This window comes from Arvicola amphibius, chromosome 8 (genome assembly GCF_903992535.2).
Source record: "Arvicola amphibius chromosome 8, mArvAmp1.2, whole genome shotgun sequence".
NCBI classification, from domain to species: domain Eukaryota; kingdom Metazoa; phylum Chordata; class Mammalia; order Rodentia; family Cricetidae; genus Arvicola; species Arvicola amphibius.
In genome coordinates, this window is record NC_052054.1 from 79,532,745 (window position 1) to 79,555,034 (window position 22,290).

Here is a 22,290-nt window from a genome sequence, read left to right on the forward strand (position 1 = left end):
TATTCTTGACTGTCCTGGAACTGACTCTGGAGACCAGGCTGGCCTCAAACTCACAGAGAACAACTACCTGCGTCTGCCACAGTGCTGGGAGTAAATGTGCATGCCACCACCGCCTGGCTGTTATTCTTTTTTTAAATAATTAATATTTTTGGTTTTTCTTTTTTTTTTGTTAAAGATTTATTTATTATGTATACAATGTTCTGCCTGCATGTATGCCTACAGGCCAGGAGAGAGCACCAGTTCTCATTACGGATGGTTGTGAGCCACCATGTAATTGCTGGTAATTGAACTCAGGACCTCTGGAAGAGCAGCCAATGCTCTTAACCTGAGCCACCTCTCCAGTCCCTGTGGCTATTATCCCCTTAATCAGAGCTCCTGTGGCTACCCACAAAGGGACCTTCAACAAGATCAGGCCCATGGACCTTCCTTCCTAAGAGTGGATGGGATGAAGCTGGGTGATGGCCCTGTGCTTCAGGAGACCTCTCTGCTGGGTTCCTTTATATGGGAACTTGGAACAGTTATGTGTGTGGTCACGAGACAGGGTTTCTCTGTGTAGCTTTGGAGCCTATCCTGGAATTTGCTCTGTAGACCAGACTGGTCTTGAACTTACAGAGATCTGTCTGCCTCTGCCTCCCAAGTGCTGGGACTAAAGGCGTGTGTTATCACTGTCGGGCTGACATTCTTAGGGACATACTACGTGTCTGCATGCCTACTGCCTGAGGGAGCTGGCGGCTCATGGAATGAAGCTGGATCCAGTCCCATCCCTGAGCACTGGGTGGCTTGGGGTTACTGCTGATTGTTCAGTGGTGTTTGTCTCTTCCCCTGCTGCTGAAGTGACGGCAGCAACCTAGACCATGCAGGCTCTGGTGTGGATTTAGCCCAGGACTGTCAGCCAGGAGTGTATGTATGTACTGAGGAAAGGGTCAGACCCGTGATGACCAGTGGCTCCAGCAGGTTTGTAAGTACCTATAGGGTTAAGGCGGCTAGCTCCTCCTAGCCCCAGCTGGGCTCCAATGGGCAAAGAACACACATGACCCCTGCAGTAGCTCAGTATGCTGGAGAAAGCGACAAGGGAAAGCAGGCCAGGCATTCATTGTTACTGTTGGTCCCATTTCCCTGTCAGCGCCCACAGAACAGGCCTAGAGCTGAAGCCAAGCTGAGTGTCCAGGCTGCTTCGTTCATGCAGGGGACTCTGCATCCAACGAGGGCTTTGAGATAGGACAGGTTCCAGGAAACAACTTTATTTAGTGTAGTCAGTTTATTTGCATAAAAATCTATTTCTCCAGTGCAGCAGGGATTTGGTAGAGGGGCTGCGGTTCTCAGTCACCCCTTGCCTTCCTCCTCACAGCCTGCACCAGCAGCTCAGAGTAGTGCTCCAGCAGGGCCTGCAGGTTTGGGCTGGCCAGGGGACATAGTGTAGGTGGGGACGGCAGAGCTGGGCTAGGCAGTGTTTGGGGTGGAGCCGAGTTAGCTGCAGCCATCCAGTTGTTGGCTTCCAGCTGGCTGTGGATCCAGTGGAAGGTGGAGGCCAGCTCACTCTGTGCCTGCTGTTGCTCAGCACCCAGCTGGTTGCTGGAGACCAACTGTAAGGAATGGCAAGTTTGTCAGGAGACATCCAGGTACTGCCAGGGAGCCCTTGCCATCCTCCTACCCTGCCCTGGGTTCCTTAGCTTACCATTCGGTGAAGGTCAAGGGCTTCTTGAAAGGCAGTCTGCAGCCTGTGCAAGACGGATCCTACAGTGCCCAGCTCAGGGAGTGGTGGGGGCAGAACCTCAGCAGGTAGCCCAGGCTCCCCGCAGTGTCCAGGGCTGCCTGGGATCCCACTTGGTGTACCTGGGGTAGAGAAGAGTGAATGACCAAGACAGCCTGAGAGGCCAGGTGGCTGGGCTAACAACTTGGCCCTGGACCACTTTCTTCAGTCCCGAGGCTCCTCTTCCTCACAGGGTTCTGCGGGTTATAAACTTCTCCCTGAACCCCTTTGTTGACATCCTAAAGTTGAAGCTACACTGCTAACCCTTCTCATTTCTTTCAGTAGCTCCTATCACCTTGTCATATGTTTGACACTTAATTTTGGCCTGGGTATCTTCCCTAGCATAGGAGTTGACGCCCTGCCCTTTTGTTTGCCACCGTCCCATGGCCCAGGACCGCCCCTGACTGTGTAAATGAGTGCATGACCAGATGAACAGCAGTCCCCACGGCTAGGGAGAGGAGTCCAGCAGCGCAGGCTGGGCTAGGGATCTGCCATATCCCATGGCAGTGCTCACCGGGGGTAGGCTCCAGCACAGGCTGGGCTAGGGATCTGCCATATCCCACGGCAGTGCTCACCGGGGGTGGGCTCCAGAAGAGAAGCGTTGCTGCCAGGCAGCCTAGACCTGGTCTCTAGAAGTTGGAGGTTGTTGGGATGGCCAGGAGGGGTGAGGGGCCCGGAGGCAGAGGTCTTTGGGAGAAACACAGAGCTGTGGAGTCTCAGGGTGCTCACATCTACAGGGCTGGGTGCTTGCAAGCTGGCTACAGTGACTGTCATACCAGGCTGGACATCCACAGGTTCCTGAGACCTTACACATGTGGTGGGTGGCTCCAGTGGGGGTGAGGTGAGGAGCTGGCCACAGACGCTGGATAAGGACAGTTTCAGGCTGGCTCGGGCCTCATGGTTGCCCCAGGAAGGCACAGGAGGCTCTTGACCTCCGAGGCTAGAAGTGAGCGTCACTGTGGTGGGGACGGCCTGGGGTTCCTGGTCCAAGGAAGCCAGTTCTCCCAAGGATAAGGGTTTGTGAAGTGACCTGGATAGCTCAGCTGCCACAGGGTCCTCACTGTCCCCAAGAGAGATGCGACGTGGTATCTTGGCATGTGAGCTAGTTGTCGTCTCCAGGTAAGAACATGCAGAGGGGGCACAGACACTCTGATCCAGGACTGGGGTAGGTACAGATGTGGGTGTTGGAGGCTTAGGGACACAGGATGCCAGGCCTGTGAGGGAAGCAGATGGTTCATTTGCACACTAGTCTTCACAGTCTGAATGGACACTTCCCATGGCTCAGCTGGGCACCCAGGGCTGTTCATCTGGGAAGGGGACACTTACTTGGTAAACATGAGGCCTCTGGGGGCTCCTCAGCCTTCGACCCAGAGAGGACCTGCAAGCGCAGTTCTGTGGTAAGAACAAAGCCTCCTGGCCTGCAGCCCTGTGTCCCAAGAGAGTGAGTGACCCCAATACTCACACTGGTCCCATCTGCAGACATGTAGCCAGTACCTGCTCTCAGGGACCCTGCTCTGGGCTGGCTGCCCCCCTGGCCTGTAGGCTTGACTTCTGGAGACTTCATAAGGTGCAGGGGCAGCCGAGGAGGAAGCCTGGGGAAGAAGCCAGGTGGGAAAGAGAAGCTCATGGAGCCTTACCCTGGGGTCACCATGGGGTGAGAGAAAGGAGTATGGGGGTCGCTAGCTTCTACCTGGAGGTCTTCTGGAGGCGTGAGAGAAACTTGGTGGAGATACTCAGCCGGGGATTGAAGAAATGGTCATCACTCTCTGAGATCTTTATGTCTGCCACTGATCCATGAAAGAGCTCTAGAAGACACCCATGGAGCCTCAGGCCTGGCCACATCTCTCATGCCTCAAGTGTGAAGTGAGAGGTCAAACTGTCTGCCTTCCACCTCTCCTGGCCTTCCCCACCCTACCAAGGGCCATCACAACAAAGATACCTGCTTGCTCCCCACTCACCCTCAGGTGGGCTCTGTCCTCTGAACTGATGGAGGAGACCCTGAGAGGAGTCGCCACACCAAGCCCGGCACTGGATAGACACACACAACCTGGGTGCAGGGTCAGGTCCTACCTTCTGTAAGGCTGTCAGTAAGTGTCTCGAAGTGGTGGCGGAGGAACTTCTCCTGCTCAGGGGTCTGGGGTAAGGAGCCACTGGCCAGGCCCGGCACTTCAGGTTGGGAAAGCTCTTCTATACTTGGGTGCTCTGCATGGGAGGCAGGGTGCAGAGAGGCGCTGTCAGCACTATGAGTCATGGCAGACGCCACTGTTTAACAATGGAGAAATCCAGACTCACTTGCCACACACCTAGTTGCCACCAGGCTGAGAAGGAAATGCCAGTTTTCCATTGATGAAACTGAGGCTCAGGCTGCAGGGCGTTTACACCTGACTTACCTGGTTCATGGGGCACGAAGACTTACCTGTCATGGTGAGGCGAAGACCAGAGTCAGTCCGAAAAGCTGAAAAATGGGCATCGGCGAAGCTGCACTCCAATTCAGCCTCTGACTCCCCGGAGTCTAAAGGAAGAGTGGGGGTGGTGGTTAGGAGCGGAGCCTGTCCTGGGTGAGGAGGGCACATGACCCAGCTGCTCTGGGCTTTGTTTCTCCATCTGGAGGATGGCGGAGACATGTACTGCTCCACACTTGCACGGCCTGAGTAGCAGAGCTGGGTGCTCAGCATCCTCAGGGGACAGCAGGAGACATTTACCTTCTGTGGCATCATGAATGTTGGAGAACTGGGTCAAGGCTACTACCGGTGCCCAGAAGGCGCCATCGCAGACCACAAGGGTACCTGTGGCTCCCCACTCACCCTCAGGTGGGCTCTGATCCTTCGGGCTGACGGAGGAGACCCTGAGATAGGAGTCGCCTTGGGGCTCTGCAGGTCCTGCTTTGGCCTCCTTCTCGTAGTACTCACTGCACCATCAGGGGTGGGGTTAGACTGGCGTTAGCAGCTGGCCCGTGCCCAGGGCCCTGGCGCTCACGCCCTGCTCCTAGAGCACACCTCAGTTTCTCCTGCCCCCTACAAGAACCCCTCATCTATCCTGGGACCAAGGAAACTGAGGCTGCAGCTGAGTCCATCTGACTCATGTGCACCCATGCCCACTCCCACAGGCCACTGGAAGAGCAAAGGGTTTTTTTCCAGGCTGGGTCCATCACAAGGGGCTCCTTCTCTCCAGCTATGGCTTCCCTTGGTGCATAGGACATTCACCTGTGCATCCCTGTGACTGTCACTTCTGCCTCTGGGGAGCAGACGATGAGTTCTCTTGTCTCAGTGGATTCCCTCTGTAGAGGCAGGAAGGAGGGATGTCCTCGGCGGTCCTCCTGGGGACTCTCTGACTGGGAGTGAAGAGCAGAGCCATTCTGAGGGGGCCAGGACACCCATGCCCTCAAAGGCTGCCACTGTTATGTTACAACTAGCACAGGAATGATCCCACAGGCCCCACTGCCAGACACCAAGTCAGGAAGAGTGTAAAGTGTGCCACTCAAACAGATCTCCAGCCAGGCATCAACAGTCCCTTTACAGATAAGGAGTAGGTACAGCCTGGGACCAGAAGAGGCCTGCTCTGTTCACAGAGCAGCAGTCAAGAATAAGCAAAGCATTATTGGTGGATGCAGTGGCACACACATTCAGTCCCAGCACTTGGGATGCAGAAGTAGATGGTCTCTGAGTTCCAGGCCAGCCAGAGATACATGATGAGACCCTGCCTCAAAACAACAACGAACACTGGCAAACCAGTTCATGGGGAGAGGTCAGAACATGGGCTCCCTCAGACTTGGGGGTCATAAGAGATTTTCTAGGAGGTACAAACTGCTGTGTGTGGTGAGGGTGGCAAGCACCCTGGTGATGCAGGTAGCTGAGGACATGTATGTATTAGGACAGGGAAGGCCTGCCCTCTAGAAAAGAAGATAAGAGCTGAGCCCTGGATCTGTGAGTCTTCTGAGGGGGGAGCACAGTTTTCTTAGTTTTCTAAAAAAAGAGGCAAGCCTGTTACCTCAGGTCAGAGGCAGGGAGAGGCTAATCCAGGCTCTACCCACTTGGAACACTCCCCACTTAGAAGAAGGGCCTGTTCTGGGGACCCAAGCTCTTAACCTCTAAGTGATCCTCTACCAAAGACTGCTTGTTTGTCTTAAAAATCACACTGTATACTGGGCCTGGGCTCAGCCTCCTACCTTCACCATCTCCTGGAACCCTCTCCTCAGCCCTGGAGTGGGATAGTCTTCCCTGAGTGGGCAGCCACAGTGCAGGGAAGGCTGGTGGGCTTGGGGCAGGGGCCGGGGTGGGGGGGCAGGCTATACCTCACTCAGCAGGCCTGACAGGTTCTGTGGCTCCAATGAATCCAGAACCGAGTCCTCTGAATTCTCAGACTTCATGGGTGTAAAGTAGGGATCTAGGGCCCAAGTGTCCAGGATGGTCTTGAGGGGCTCCTGCTCAGCCCGCTCTGCCCAGCGGCCATGTGGCTGGTAGCTGCGCTTGGCACTGGCACGGAAGGCTGAGTTGTCGGCCACATCATCATCCCCTAGCTTGAGGGACAGAGACAGTAGTCAGGCAGCGAGCTGCGTGTTCAGAATGCTCAACAAGGGCTACACAGATCTCTCATCCAGCTTCCTGGCTTCACACCTCCAACAAACAGCTTCCAGAATCTGTGTACCTCCATCCTGAACCTATCTACCATATCCCCGACCCTTCTCTTTTTCTCTTCCTCTCTCCTCCCTCTTTTCTTCCAGATAAAGATTTCCCTGTATCTGAGGGTGGCTGGAACTTGCTCTGTAGTCAATCTTCCCGACTCTGCCCCTCAAGAGTTGGGGTTATATCTAAACCACCGGGCTGGGCTCTAACCCTCCTACTGAGGCTGCGCTACCTCTCCACATGAATGTCTCAAAGTTACCACGTTGAGGACTCTGCTCTGGATTCCCCTTAACTTGACCCCCTCCCCCCCCGCCCCAAAGCCTTGCCAACCGCAACGATTCTCTGCAGTTTCTTAGGCCTCACACGGTGGTGTCATTCTCCCCTTGTCTGTCACTCACACTCCACTTTTAGTTCACCAACAAATTCTTCAGCTCCGCCACTCAAACACACCCGAACACGGCCCCATCCTACTCTGCCAACTGCGCCTCCTACCAAAGCTGTTGCTGGAGAGGGTGCATTAGGTCACGTTTCTAACACCCAGCTGTGAGACAGCTGACCGAGCACTTAGCTTCTCGGAGCCTCAAGTTTCCTGTCTGTGAAACAGGGATGGGCAAAGCCCCTACTTTAGTGAAGATTTTTTTAAATACAAATATTACTTTATTATGGTTTCATAATATAAAATTATTTTCCAGAAAAATTAAAATATAAGACAGCCCAATAACAGAACATAATAGCTAATTATTTCCAGACAAGCGAAAATAAAAGGAGATTGTAGAAGGGCTCAGAATGGAGTAAGCATGCTCTCAAAGTTTGTTGAATAACCATAATGTGTGGGCAAGGAGAAGTCTGGGGCTTGCATAAGCAGAGCCAAGGGCTGGCATTAAGGCCTTGACCTTAGGTGTTGCCTTGGGGATGAAGCAGACTAATAGGCTTTCTATAGTACTGGGGATTAACCCAAGGCCTCCCCAAGTTGTAACAGCAGCTTCCTGGCTTTCTTTTTGTTATCACTTATAACTTTAATTTTGAGACAGGGTCTCATGTTCTCATGTGTCCCTGGCTTGCCTGGAACTTGCTGGGTAGCAGAGAATGACCTAATCCTGCCTCTATCCTCGGTACTGGGACTATAGATATGCACCATATACTTGGCTTAGATTAGATGGTGCCGAGGACCAGACCTGGGGCTGCATCAGTGCTACCAAGCACTGTCCTAACTGAACTACATCCCCACCCCTATTCTTTTGTAAGAGACAGAGCCTCATATAGCCCAGGTTGGCCTTAGAATCAGCTTTTTTTTTTTTTTTTTTTTTTTTTTTTGGTTTCTTGAGACAGGGTTTCTCCGTAGCTTTGGAGCCTGTCCTGGAACTAGTTCTGTAGACCAGGCTGGCCTCAAACTCACAGAGATCCGCCTGCCTCTGCCTCTCGAGTGCTGGGATTAAAGGTGTGCACCACCACCTCTTGGCTCAGATCAGCTCTTAAACTTAAGATCAGATCCTGATCCCTCCTGCTTCCCAGACACTTTTTTCTTAGTGTCTTACTAAGTTGCCCGGGATAGTCTTTACCTCACTCTATAGCCCAAGCAGGCTTTGACCTTGTGATCCTCCTGCCTCAATTTCCTGAGTAGCTGGGATCACAGGTCTATACCAGGTTAGGGTCCTGCTTCCAGCCTCTGCTCACCAGTCCCTAGCCTGCCCTCATCCACGTCAACGGCTCCTTTCACTTTAGCACTGTCCTGGGAGTTTTCTGTCCCTCATAGCCAACTGAACGGTCCACCTTGAAACCCTCAAGCTCACCGTTTCCTTCCGACCCGCCCTCAGCCTCTCTTCTAGGCCTCTTACCCGAGTTCCTGCCACTATACCTTCTTAGGCTCCGAGAGACGTCACGAGATGCCACTTGGCACTAAACTGACGCCCCGAACAGTCTTTTATTTCGCTCTCTAGCATATATCTGCTCCCACATGTAACATGGTGTATCTGTTTAATGTGGCTACTGTTCTCCCACTTCCCCTCACAGGTGAACAGGCCTGGAAGGCCTAGACTATCTGCTGTGCTCCCTGCCCCGCTTCCAATGGCCAGGACAGCAGCAGGCATGGGGCAGATGGCTGTCTCAGCTGAGCCTGAAAGGATGATGGGGTTCTCCGAGGAAAGGAGACATGGGAAGAAAAAAGAACTTCCGGAAGTGGGAGGAGTTGGTGGCTCCTCCTCTGCCAGTCACTAAGTCTCCCATTCTTCCAGTAGACTCACCAGCCGCTTTGCCCAGAGTGGCAGCTTGCCATTGGTCAGCAGGCACTGAGGATCTGCAGACACACACAGACACATGAAGAGAGGTCAAGCAACCCCAGAGAGGAATGGACCACACTGACAACTGGGCGTTCTCCAAAAGGGGTAGCACAGGAACCCATGGATCAAAAGATGCTCAACCTCACTAACTGTCAGAGACATGCACATTTAGATAATATACTGTTTAACTCATAAGACTGACCAAGTCTAACTATTGGGGGCGGGGATGCTGGGTGTAGTGGTTGGTGTGTGCTTATACTCTCAGGAGGCTGAGGCAGAAGTGAGAGCTCCGGGCCAGTCCAGACTACAGAAGATCCAGACCAATACTGATGGGGCTCAGCTGTGGGGTGTTAGGGTGCCATGTGCAGAGCCCTGAGTTCAACCCCTAGCACAGTGGTGGGGAAAGTAAGCGTAGGTTCATACACCATTTTAGATAGGGCAGTCAACTGAATTTGGAGTGCTTTTGGGGTTCCCTTTTAAAATTAAAAAAAAAAAAAAAAAACTGAAGTCAGGACCCAGTGTGTCTGGTCAGGAAAAATACTCAACTGCCTGAGTAGGTGGCCCAGGAGAGGGAGGCACAGCCTCCACAACAGTGTGGCAAGAGTTGAGAAAGAAATCTAAGAGCCCACGTGCACAGGGAGTAACTACAGTAGAGTGCTGTAAAAGATGGGGCTTCTGCTTTCTCACAGTCAGCTTGCCTGTGATAAGAACGGCAGCTACGGGATACTGAGCCCTACAGACATGCTAGGCTGTGCTGCAATGCACCAGAATATCAGCGCTCAAGGAAAGGCCGACGATGTACACCAACCTAGTGAAAGTGCTCAGCGTGGAACAGTAGACTGGGAGTGTGGGAGATAACAAGAAAAATTAGTTTACTCTCAAACACCTGCAGCTGGGTGATGGTGGTGCAGGCCTTTAGTCCCAGCACTCGGGAGGTAGAAGCGGGTGAAACTCTGTGAGTTCGAGGCCAGCCTGGTCTACAAAGAGAATTCTAGGGATGGCCGGGGCTACACATAGAAGCCCTGTTTTGAAACAAACAAACAAACAAACAAACAAAAATCTGCTTTTCCAGCTGAACTCTCAGACTGCTGTTGTGTATCAAGAAGCCCCTTCTTGTCCCTTAGGGAGAGAGAGCCCCACAGGCACCCAGTTCTATTCTGTCACTATTTTAGCCCCTCTCACACTTGGAGACAGAGCTCTCTCAGCTGCCAGTGACATCTATGGGAAGCCTGCAAGTGACTTCTGAGAAAAGGCTTCCTCTTTATTTGTGTGTGGTACTGAGGGCTGAACCCAGGGTTTCACATATACCAGGCAAGTGCTTGACCACTGAGCTATTTCCTCAGCTTTTTTAAAGACAGGGCCCCACTAAGTCCCCAGGCTGGTCTTGACTTATAATCCTCCTACCTCAACGTCCCGAGCATCTATCTGTGGTTACAGATCTGCACCATAGGCCCTGTGGGAGCATCTTTTAGGGAGAATCTTAGGCACGACTCTCCTCTTCAGCCAGCTGTGATGCCTGGGCCTTGAGCGGCCACTTTGCAACCATGAGGGCAGATGCAGAGACAGGCATACAGCTAGCCTTTTGTCAGATGGAACTAGTGCTCGCTCTTCCTTTCCCTGAAAATGCTCTGGGAGAAACTCCCTTAGCCCTCCACTACTTCCCACCTTGGCCAGGTACTAAGTGGAGTTGACTAAGCCTCAGTCCGCAGGAACTGGCCAATCACAGTGACTGATTCTGAACTGGGCAATATTTATGTCAGAACATGAGTCACAGCTCCAGAGTTCTGCTTGAGCATTCGGAAGGAGTGCTCTTGTCTCTGCAGCTTTGTCTGCCACAGCTGACAGAGGCCTCTTCTCCCCCTAAAAAGGGAGAGTCTGCCTGAGCCCAAAGTCAACGTGAAGAAAAGCAGAGCCAGAGTATGGAGAAAAAGGTCTTCCCTTTTTTTTCTGGTTTTGAGATAAGCTCTTCCTAAGTAGTTCAGGTTGGTCTGGAACTTGCATCCTCCTTCATCCTCCAAAATGCTGGGGTTATAGGTGTGAGCAACCACACTCAGAAAAGTCTCTTTTTTCCTTTTTCTTTTATTTCTTTTCTTTTCTTTTTTCCCCCAAGACATGGTTTCTCTATGTAGTGCAAACTGTCATGGAACTTGCTATGTATAGAACTTGCTATGTAGACCACACTAGCCTTGAACTTACAGAGATCCTCAGGCTTTGGGGATTAAAAGAATACACTACCACACTGCACCGGTATCTTTGTTTAAAGTCTCCTGTTGAGCAGGCTAGCCTCACCTTGCTATGGAGCGGAATGATGGGGTGACAAGCGAGTGCACAACACTCAGTGGGAAGTACCTTCCCCTTGATATCACCTGACCCTGGGCCCAGCAAGCTCGAAATTAGTATTCTTGATTTTTCAGTTACATCAACAAAATCATTTCTGGTTGGCTCAGTTGTTACACTCCCAGTGTTGATCCCAGGCCAATAGGCCCTTTCCCTAACCTGGGTCCAGGCTCTCTTTGGACGGTGTTTTCAGCAACTCTTCTGGGTCACACTCCTCCTCCGTCTCATCTTCTGTCTGCTCTCCAGGGCTCAGGGAGCAGATCTCGCTCGGTGTAGATACATATGTCTCCTGGCTTCGGGAAGGAAAACAGAAAGGAGAGAAGCATGGGTGAATGAGGTGAGGTGGGAGCCTGTCCACGGCTCCAGCCATGACTCTGTTGAGAGCCACATGGCGGAGTATTAGCCTCAAAACTAAGTATGAGCTGAGGTACATTCCTTTGATGCCTCAGCCCACGACACCACCATTTCAGGACCAGTGGTTATGGTCAGGGCCCAGTCCTCACAGGCACCTTGGAGCCTACATGGAGGCCATAGCAAAGACTCAGAGTGAGGGGCAGAGAGGGACAGACCAGAGCAGAGAAGAAACTTCCCAACACCTTCTATCTCAAGCCAGAACCTGAGCCAGGCATTGTGGTTCATTCTGATATCTGAATACTTGGAGACTGAGGCAGGAGGACTGGCCAGCCTGGGCCAGACAGCAATACTATCTAAAAAATCGTGCAAGTTCACTCCAAATAGTGGGAGAGAAGTATAAAGATTAAAGAAATGTTCTTAGGGGACTCAAGTAAGCAGAGGACCAGCTCTGTGCTGAAGGGTAAGAGGACATTCAGCGCCACGGGAGTCCCTACTGGTTCCCCTTCTGAGCACCCTTCCCCGCCGCTAGGTGGGTAGGTCCTTCTGGTTCCCCGGACCCCAGGGCTTCCCCATCACTGGGTTCACTAAGTACAAAGATTCAGCACTTTAAAACATTTCTTAGACAGGGTTTCTCTGTAGCTTTGGAGTCTGTCCTGGAACTCACAGAGATCTGCCTGCCTTTGCTTCCCAAGTGCTGAGATTAAAGGCGTGGGCCACCAGCACCTACCACTTTCTACCACTTCCTCTGGTTAAAACGTTTCTTAAATTGTGGTTTGGAACTTTGTTTCCAAAGCCTGACATTCCCCCAGGCTAAGACTACTGGAGGGCTCAGCTCAGGGCTTTCTTGGCCTAGGCAACTTCGCTGGTCTTGGGGTTGGCAGGACCTGGGTGGAATGCTCCACTTCTGGAGCTTGGGCTGCCGCTGCTGCTCCTGGTGATTGATCTCCAGCAAGTGCTGCTTCATGCAGTTGGTGATCTCCGGGCCCAGGTGCCAGATGAACACGCAGCTGCAAAGAGCGGGGTGTAAAGCAGAGTAAAGTGCACCTGAGAGCCACTGCCATGTCTGAGCCTGGAGCCCCTACAACCTCACGGCCAAGATCCCACTCCCCAGATGCCCTGTCAGCTGAGCTCGTGGGCTTTGAACCTGGGCTCGAGGTCCAGATATCCCAGAGAACTAGGGGCCTCCAGACTCAAGACAAATAGCTCCGGGGCAGGACTGTGATAATCAAAGGGACAATCAATCCCACAGGACAGGTCATGTGCTGTCTTCTCAGTTGTACAAAGTGATAAACTTAGGGCTGGCTACGCGGTCCTAAATGAGAGTAAGCTGTGAGCTCTGAAGCACTCCCCTCAGGCTGAAGCACAGCATGCTGGGCTGAGTCTCTCTGCCACGCTGTGCGCCCACCTACCCTTAGAGGGAGTCCCACCAGGGACAGCCTCCACACTTGTCCCACCTGTCTCCAGACACTGTGATCAAGTGACGGCAGTCATAGGTGAACTTCATGCCTGTGACGATTTCTGCAAGCAAGGAGAGAGGCCATCCTTACTCTGAGTCAGGCTGTGGGAGCCGGGAAGGTGGCTCAGGCAGGTACCTTCCTGAATGGCCGAACACCTACCTGAATGGCCGAACATCTTGGCAACACACTCGCCCGAATAAAAGTCAATCACCGAGATGCTTTTATCAGAGCAGCTTGTAGCCAGGAAGGTGCCTGAGGGGTCCACATGGACCTGAGGGAAGAGACATGTCAACTCAGGCTGCCTGCTTTATTCCTATTGGGAGGCCTGGGCCAAACATCTCAATACCACCCCCTGAATGATCACCTTTTGTGCTGGACACTTGGTCCAGGGAATCTACTCAGGGCACTCTCATGACACCCGGTAGGGCAGGAATTCCTGCTGCCATTTTGCAGGTGAAGAATTCGCAGCCACCAGTGTAGAATGATGGTGGCCAGGCCCTGGGCTAAATGCTCACTCAGTGCCTGCAAGCTTAGCTTCCTACACAACAACCCGAGGGTGGAAGCTGCTTCCACTGGCGTTGACAGAGACGCTCAGCCTGAGGCACAGCTGGGGTCTGTCAGGGAGCCTGAACTCAGAACAACTCCCCTGACCCAGAGTCTCTGGAAAGTGTCCGCCTGAGCTGTGTCCCATGGGAGGACAAGCCGAGACAGGAGTGAAGTCTGCCTGCTTCCTCCAACCCCGCTGCCTTCTAACTGGAGCCCACTCAGCAAGTGAAGGACCCTCCCTCACTCCAGCTCAAGCACCGTGGCTAGCCAGGTCTGAGTGGGTACTGTTCAGTTTGACCAAGGAACAGATCTGAGGAGGCAAGTGGGGTTCTGTGCTGGGGTATGTGGTGTCTCACACTCACCTTCAGCAGGGACCCCTCATCTCCCTGGGAGCCCTTGTAGCACTTCTTCTGTTTCCCACTCACTGTGTTGTAGACCCTGGGGAGGTGGGGATGCCATGTGGGAGCAGAAGACACCTCCCTGCTGCCCTCTGCTCCTGGGTGGGAGCCCGCACCGCAAGCTGAGGTTATGCTATGGGTACCGATAAGCTGGCATCTCTTCTCCTTCACTCAGCAAGTGTAGGGCTTAGTCCCAGGTAGAAGTAGAGAACACAATCCTCAGGTCAACCCTGCTAGCTCCTGACCCTCCTACAGGTCACGCTGGCTCCCAGGCTCCCTTCACACCAGCCTGGACCACCATGCACTGTCCTTTTGTGGGCTTCCTGAAGGACTGGGCTACCTTGGCCACTACTGTGATAGCCGAGTTCTTCAGCCCAGACAGGCACCCAAGCAAGACAGGTGAATGAGCTATGAGTCCCAGGAGCCACAAGTCTTTCTGTAGGGCTGGTGGCTAAACCTGGTGGAGCAGCTCCTCTTTCCCCTTTTTGAAACAGGGTCTCATGTAGGCCATGGTGACTTCCAATTTGCTATGGCTAGGGCTGGCTGTGAGCTGCTGATGCTCCTCCCGAATGCTGGGATTGTAGGCATGCACTGCTGTGATGAGGACCACAGACCCTAAGTGACCCTCTCTTCCCCTGAAATCAGGCCACATCCGTTTGCAGTCTCTGTCCTAGCCAGAGAGAGTTGCTGTGACCTTGCAACTATCACACAGCCGAGTTCTCTCCCTCCTCTACACAGCTGGGAAACAACCTTGAATTATTACTGTTATCAGTGCCTGTGACTTCTAGGTCACATGAAACCTCCCACCCCGAGCCCCTGTGGAAATCTCTCAGAGGCAGAAACTTAGTCTTACAGAACTGAAAGGCCTGCTTCTCCCTTTGGGGCCCCTCAATGCTGCCTATGATGCTGTCCCTCTCCTAATAGTCTGGGAACTGAAGGTCTGTCTCTATCTTCAGGACCCATGTCATGTTACACATGGTGGCTCTTTTGTAGGGCCTCATCATGGCTGCCTATGGCCAAGAACTTCTGGCTCTCCTTTTATTTATATTCTTTATGTATATGGGTGCTTTGTCTGCATGTACATTTGCATACCAGAAGAGGGCATTGGATCCCATGGGACTACAGTTACAGATGGTTGTGAGCCACCATGTGGGTGTTGGGAATAGAATTCAGATTCTCTGGAAGAGCAGCCAGAGCTCTTAACCAGAGCTGCCTGCCTATGGCTCTCCTAGTAAAGCTCTTGAAAGGTGAGCTCATCTCAGCTTCCTTTCTATGAATCTGCTACTATGGCAGTAATAACATAATGCCCTGCTGGAAGCCAGACTTCTAAGAAACACATGCTGGGTCCATCAGTCTCACCAGCTTTTCGGGGACCAGATGAACAGGGAGAAGAAGCAGGTAGCCAGGGAGAAGACAGTCCAGCAAGTAAGTACGTCCTTACTCAGCCAGGCTGGAGACAAGCTGGGGCCAGGCCAACAGAGGCACAAGGAACTCCTCACCTCACATTGCGGTCCTGGCAGGCCACAGCCACATACTTCTGTGTGATGTCAATATCCATGTCATACAAGGTGGTCTTCTCTGCTACGTGGTGGGTACGGACAAAGTGCAGTCCATCCGAGGTCTGGCAGGGCAGGCAAGACCTTCAGAGGATACCCCTGACAAGTTCCTGACCTTAGCCCCCAAGGAGGCCAGCCCCCTTACCTGCTGGGCACTGCGAAAGTAGATGCTCTTATCGGCCCCACAGCTGATCATCTGGACATCCCTGGTGCCTGGAGGAGAAGGAGGCAGGGGTTGTTGGACAGTGCCACCCTATGCTACACAGGAGGGAAAATGGGGAGCAAGGAAATCCCACCTCAGGGCAAACAACCAACTCTGCTAGGATCAGAAATGTCCCTAGGAGTGGGGAGGCCTTTTAAGACACAAACTGTACGTAAGGCAGGTCTGGGCAGAGCAGGGGTACTCAGGAAAACAAAGAGAAGGGGCACAGAGAGGACAGCATTTTAAGAGCTGGGGGTGGTGATACATCAGTATGTGGGAATCTGAGGCACAAAGAACTCAAATTCTAGGCCAGTTTGGCTATAGGAGATCTTGTTTCAAAAAGCAAAGACAAAAACCAAGGGCTAAAGATGGAGTGTGTGTGTGTGTGTGTGTGTCTTGTTTAGTATGCTTAAGGAAGGCCTCAGCACCACAAGATGAAACAACAACAAATGAAGGCCATGTGCGTGACGCGTCTGTAACCCTGGCACTTGGGAGATGACGGTGGGAAGATCAGCTCAAGGTCATCCTTAGCTCCACAGGAAGTTTGAGGTCAGAGTAAGGAACTCGAGAGCCTTGCTGAGGACAGTCTTAAATGATACACCTAGTCCCGCTCCCCAGTCACCAGATTACAGGCTCATGCTACCACACCTGACTGGATATTTCTCAGAAGGTTGAAAGACTGCAACAGGTATCATTCTTGGTCACTTTCTACCTTAATTTTTTAAACCTTTACTAATTTATTGTGTTCGCAGTGTGTGGTGTGCATGTGGAGGCCTGAGAACCGCTTGCAGGAACTGGTTCTCTACTCCCACTGTGTGGGTCCCAGAGATTAAACTCAGGTCATCGGGCGTGGTGGCAAGGACTTTCCAGCTAAGCCATCTTGCTACCTCTGCCACCTTAATTTCTGAGACTGGTCTTTCATCTTTCACTAAAGCTGGAAACTCACTGATCAGCTAGAGAGTCCTGTGTCCACCTCTCAACCCTAGGATTATAGATGGCTTTCTACGTGGGTGCCAGAGATCAGAACTCAGGTCACCAGCTTACATGAAAGCATTTGCCCACTGAGCCATGTCCCTAGCCTCTGTAATGGTGCATCTGAGCCCTGGACACATCTGTGAGGAGATCTGCAGAGGTGTGACTGAGGGATGACCCACCCTGAATGTGGGCAGCACCATTTAGACTCGGGCCCTGGACAAGCCCCAGCATGCACCTTCCTCTGCCCCTGACTTTGGATGCTGTCTCCTGCTGCAGTCTTGTCTTCCTGCTATGAACTGTATCTTCTCCTAAACTGGAAGCCAAAACAAATCCTTCATAAGTTGCTTCTGCCAGGTATTTTGTCAAAGCAACAAGGAAAGTAAGCTGCTAGGTTGGTAGGTCGTGGGTTCCTGAACCCAACAATCCTCTTGCCTCTGGAGCAGCTGAGACTACAGGTATATGACACTGCCTTGGCCTACCCACTTTTCATTCATTCATTCATTCATTCATTCATTTTTATAAACTAAAAAAACAAAAAGCCCACTCTTCAGGTCCATGGTTGCCACTCCTGTCTCTGCATGCCACAGGACATGCTGTGGTTACTTACAAAGAGATGTCTGTTGAGGTCCAGCAAGCGGGAGGGAAGGCACTCACCAGCAAACTTAATGGCTGTGATGGAGGAGGAGTGGTCATCCAGGGTCTGCTCCAGGTTGTAGTTCTTCTCCACATTTAACACATGGATAAGCCGGTCCCGACTGGCTGAAGCCAGCAAAGTTACTCCTGTGAGTGGAGAGGACAGCTGGGTTCAAAGGCCGCCTAGATGCTCTGCCTCTCATGTGAGCAGGTAGACTGAGATGGCCAATCCTTGAAGGGGGTCTTTGGGTTCAGAGCCGTAGCTAGGGTGCCCCAAACCAAGAAAGGGCAAGTCCTTGGCTCTGGGTGGCCTTTTCCCTGAGCCCCTACGCCCTTACCACTAGTTGAGTAAAGGCAAATCTTGGCATGTGTATGTGCCATGCTTATCTGTAGTAGACCCTTGGCACACCACGGCACTCCTTCCTGATAAGTCCTATTCTGTGTGATGAATGGGAGGCCTAGGAGTTTGCTGAGCCCCACTTACAACCATGCCCAGCTCTAAGTCTTGGCTCCCTAGGCCTCGGTCAGGCCTTGCTGCCTGCTCTCTGCCACCATCCTTCTCTCGCTGGGCCTTTCCCGCACTGGCCCTCAGACTAGGCCTGCTCTGTCACTACAGAGCTGAGTTTTTCACACAGCCTGAGGCCAGAACAGTTCAGAGAAGTTGTAAGGGTGGAGAACACAGAAACTCTGATGGGCAGAAGGTATGGAGAATGGAAGGAAAAATGGCATGGCAAACCATCATTTACACCTCAGCGGGGATAAGTCCACCCAGACTGAACAGTGTGCTGGTTTGAATAAGAAATGCTCCACACAGGCTCAGGCATTTGAACACTTGGTCCCTAGGATTTCATTATAGCAGCACAAAAGCAACTAATACAGAGAGGGTATTCTAAACATATACTGTCTGAACCAAATGACAGGGATCAGACAAGCCCAAAACCGAGGGAAATTGTACATGACTGGCTGTACTCTGCAGAAGGCCGAAGTCCAAAGGCCAAGTGAAGACTGTGGGGGTGCTCCAGAGTAAAAATGATAACACAGCCGAGACGCTGGGAAATGTGAGCCTAGGTTAGGAACAAAGGTTCTAGGAAAGACAATACTGGGGAACTAACCAAATTTCAGTAAGGAACTGGATAAATGACATCATGGTATCAAAATGGAATACACAGACTTGGTAAGTGCAGTAGTGTTTTATATGTGTGCATACACACACACACACACACACACACACATATGAATGAATGAATGAATGAATGAATATGACCAAGATGGGACAGGGCATCTACAATGTACAATGCTAGGTGATGCTTCACCCCTGAGCTCCACCCTAGCATGCTACAGTCATGTAAATGGAGATGCTCTTAGGGTACTGGAGGGTCAGAGGACACCATGCCTGAACTCTCACATCACCCAGCAAAAAAGCAAAATGTGAATATTCTTATTCTATCCCGTATGTGACATACATACACACAGAGCAATGGAAAGAGGAAAACAGAGCAATTCATGTATGTAGTCAAAGGGTTAGACTGGATTTAAAAGAAAATCTGGATCTAGAAAGATTGCAAGTACTTGCTATCACATTCTTGCAATTTTTCTGTAGACATTTAACTTTTTAAGAGGCACACCCATCAGCCCGTCCAGCAGATGAGCTTTTATTCACATCCTCACTCACACGCCTGCAGCTTGGGTCTTGATGAGGCACTGGGACCAGCATGAGCCTGCAGCTGTCTTGCTTTGTGGAATCCATACAACCTGGCCCAGTCTAACCACAGGGCCCTTATTGAAGACTCCCATTAGTTGCTGCTTTCTGTAGCTCTGCCCACCTGACCTTGGCTGCTGTCGGCTCACCTGTCTCAGGCTTGGAGTACTCCAGGCACAGCACCTCAGCATCATGGGCCTCCACCTTGATCAGCTCATCCATGAAGTGCAGCTCGTGGATCCTGGGAGACACACACTGCCAACTGTACCCTGCCCACCACCCCAAGCCTGGCTCCAGGCCAGCACTGCAGCCTTATTGTGTCAATTAGTCTGAGATGCCCAACACACCTTCCCATCCAGACATGGCTGTGGTAAAGGCAGCAGTGCAGAAACAAGGAGACCACAGGTATGAACCTCCTGTAGTTCACAAGCCAAAACAACCCCAGGGACTGAAGACAGTACTCTGTAGCAAAGGCAGTTTTGCAGAGCTAAATATCACAGGCAGTCTCTGATGGAAAGGGTCAGAGACAATATTCATGGATTTACCTCTCCTTTGTTTTCTTTCTTTTTTAAAAAAAGATTATTTATCCCCCTTTTTTTTATCATGGGGGGCATCCTCAGTATTTATCCCTAGCTGGCCTGGTACTGGCTATGTAGACCAGGCTGCCCTCAGGCTCACAGAGACCTACCTGTCCCTGACTCCAAGTGATGTAATTAAAGGCATGTGCCTATTTTTTAAAAAAATGTTTTCATTGTGTGTGTGTTTGTGTGTGTGCCTGCAGAGGCCAGAAGAAGGCATTAAATCCTGTAGAGCTACAGTTAAAGCCCTGTAGTTCTGAGTGGTCTGACATTGCTACCGGGGACCAAACTCTGGTCCTCTGTGAGAACAGTAAACACCTTAACTCGTGGGCCGTCCCTCCAGCTCTTTGTCTTCTGTTGATAGAGTGTGCACCGTCATGCTTTATTCATTATTCATTATGTTTTCCTTCTTTTTAGAGACAGGGTCTCTCTGTAGCCCTGGCTGTCCTTGAACTCATTCTGTACAGCAGGCCGGCCTTAAACTCAGAGATCTTCTTGCCACTGTCTCCTGAGTGGTGGGATTAAAGGCATGCACCACCACATCCGCTCATGCCTCATTCTTAAACACTCTCAAATGTAGACTTTCCTTATTTCTTTTTTTTTTTTTTTTTTTTGGTAAAATATTTATTTATTTATTATGTATACAATATTCTGTCTGTATGCCTGCAGGCCAGAAGAGGGCATCAGACCTCATTACAGATGGTTGTGAGCCACCATGTGGTTGCTGGGATTTGAACTCAGGACCTTTGGAAGAGCAGGCAATGCTCTTAACCTCTGAGCCATCTCTCCAGCCCAACTTTCCTTATTTCTTCCACCACAACTCCTCTACTGTCTATTGTGTGAGTTTTAGCCCAGCCTTTTCTGGTTTTACTCATCTCAAAGTATATAAAAGATAGATAAAACAGGATTTATATACAACAGGCTCTGCAAGGGGATTAAACCACTAGATAAAAGCCAGGCAGTGGTGGCGCACGCCTTTAATCCCAGCACTCGGGAGGCAGAGGCAGGCGGATCTCTGAGTTCGAGGCCAGCCTGGTCTACAAAAAGAGTTCCGGGACACATAGGGCTGCTTCACAGAGAAACCCTGTCTCAAAAAACAAAAACAAACAAACAAACAAACAAACAAAAAGAAAAGAAAAAAAACGCGCTGGAGGATGATTCAGTGAGTGAAGCACCTGCTGTGTAAGTGCGAGGATCTATGTTTGGTGCAGAGTGTGCCTCTAACCCCAGTACTTGTGGCCCCTAACAAGGATCCCTGCAGCTTGCTAGCCAGCCAGTCTAGCCAAGCTGGTGAGCTTCTACGTAAGTGAGAGACTGTCTCAGAAAATAAGTGTAATGGGGTGACTGAAGCAGACATCCAGTCTTGACATACAGGAATGCACACCCACATACACATACATACTACAGGCACACACACACACACACACACACACACACACACACAGACAAACAAATAAATAAATGAAAATAAAAACAAATCTGGACATGGTGGTGCATACCTGTGACCCCAGAACTTAGGAGGTGGAAACAAGAGAATTGCTATTTAAGATGTGTCTGAAAATCACACCAGAACCGGAGAGACGGCTCAGCAATTAGCACTGGCTGCTCTCCAGAGGACCTGAGTTTGGTTCCTAACACCCACGTTGGATGGCTCACAACTACTTGTAACTTCAGCTCCAGGGGACCTGACATCTTTTTAGTCTCTTCTGAGGGGACACACATACACAACACACACACACACACACACACACACACACACACACACACACAAAACTAAAACCAAAACCAACAAAATAAAAGTAATGAACAACTTTGGTGGGTGGGTAGCCCACCTGGGCCTTCTGTGCTCTACCCCACTGAACCCGCTCAGTGCACCCAACCCCCTGCAGCTGGCTCCTCCCACTGACATTTCAGCTACAGTGCCCATGGCTGTGAGAGTGTTTCATAAATCTCCCTGGCTAGGAAGGAGGCCATTCCATGTGGCTGCTGAGGTCCTGGCAGTTACTGTGACCTCAAGCCTTCAGGAAGCCCTTCCCAGCTGAAGTCTTGGGGTGCTGCTGGTAACTGAGTTACTACTCATGGTCCCCTATTCCCAACGAGCAGCTGAGGTGCCAAGACCAGGATTCCTCCCCAGTGCCCTGAGACCCCCAGCTGGGGCCAGGAGGTGAACACTAGTCACCACCAGGGCCACTTGCCTCAGATTTCCACTGCGGTCGCCTGAAGCCAAGTGCTGGCCATCAGGACTGACCTGCATGACTCGGACCCCAGCTTTCACATCCATGGGTGTCCCGTTCTCATTGCCCCGGTCTGGGAAGTGAGACATGTCCTGCAGGTGCTGAATGTCATTCTCCACATATACCACCTTCAGCAGGGTCTGTGGAAGAGAGGCTAAGGTCAGCATTGCAAGGAGCTCACAGCACCTCTGAGTTCAGTGCATCCCATGGCATGGACCTAACTGAGGAACAACCCAAGCACTGGGATTACAGGCGTGTGTGCCTGGCAAGCTTTATTTTTCAATCATGCAAAAGACAGCGCTATTGGCTCGCGAGGGAAAGTAACAAAGGAGCGGTTTCCATGCTCCTCCTGCACTACAGGCCTGCATTACTGCTGCCATACTGACCTTTGACGGTTTTCCCAGTCACCAAGTTTGGTGTTACCCTGGGGTCTTTGCACAGGTTATTCCAGGTATGGAATCTGTCCCCTCCTTTGTTTACCCCGTCCCTCCATACTGGGGCTGACGTGCTCCTTCCAGATTGGAAGCTGCTGCTGCCGGCCAGGCTCTTGGGACAGTATGGGCAGGGTCATGTGCTAATTGGCATCCTGTTGTTTTCTTTCATAGTGCTTCTTGCACTTGTGCTTGCACACAACTGGCAGTTACTGAACCCGTATGCCTCCCACTGGACTTGG

The 22,290-nt window shown here is 51.5% G+C and overlaps 1 protein-coding gene across 3 annotated transcripts in view; it reads right to left on the bottom strand.

The window, feature by feature from the left end:
• Positions 1-1,262: 1,262 nt before the first annotated feature.
• Wdr62 (WD repeat domain 62) overlaps positions 1,263-22,290 on the bottom strand; it is a 39,804-nt gene continuing 18,776 nt past the window's right edge. The window contains exons 11-32 of one of the 3 annotated variants that reach the window (XM_038340419.1): positions 21,579-21,757; positions 18,955-19,046; positions 17,128-17,253; positions 15,442-15,509; positions 15,240-15,361; positions 13,705-13,780; positions 12,956-13,067; positions 12,794-12,857; positions 12,224-12,346; positions 11,145-11,278; positions 8,613-8,665; positions 6,042-6,266; positions 4,954-5,081; positions 4,555-4,658; positions 4,167-4,262; positions 3,821-3,952; positions 3,441-3,555; positions 3,213-3,342; positions 3,077-3,128; positions 2,527-2,964; positions 1,676-1,833; positions 1,263-1,583 (exon numbers count right to left, since the gene is read on the bottom strand). In XM_038340419.1, the coding sequence (XP_038196347.1) occupies positions 1,320-1,583; positions 1,676-1,833; positions 2,527-2,964; positions 3,077-3,128; positions 3,213-3,342; positions 3,441-3,555; positions 3,821-3,952; positions 4,167-4,262; positions 4,555-4,658; positions 4,954-5,081; positions 6,042-6,266; positions 8,613-8,665; positions 11,145-11,278; positions 12,224-12,346; positions 12,794-12,857; positions 12,956-13,067; positions 13,705-13,780; positions 15,240-15,361; positions 15,442-15,509; positions 17,128-17,253; positions 18,955-19,046; positions 21,579-21,757 (2,991 nt within the window). In that variant the 3' untranslated portion in view covers positions 1,263-1,319. Of the gene's footprint in view, positions 1,584-1,675; positions 1,834-2,325; positions 2,965-3,076; positions 3,129-3,212; positions 3,343-3,440; positions 3,556-3,820; positions 3,953-4,166; positions 4,263-4,554; positions 4,659-4,953; positions 5,082-6,041; positions 6,267-8,612; positions 8,666-11,144; positions 11,279-12,223; positions 12,347-12,793; positions 12,858-12,955; positions 13,068-13,704; positions 13,781-15,239; positions 15,362-15,441; positions 15,510-17,127; positions 17,254-18,954; positions 19,047-21,578; positions 21,758-22,290 lie in introns of all 3 variants that reach the window. The other 2 variants (XM_038340418.1, XR_005286618.1) reach the window with 2 other exon arrangements.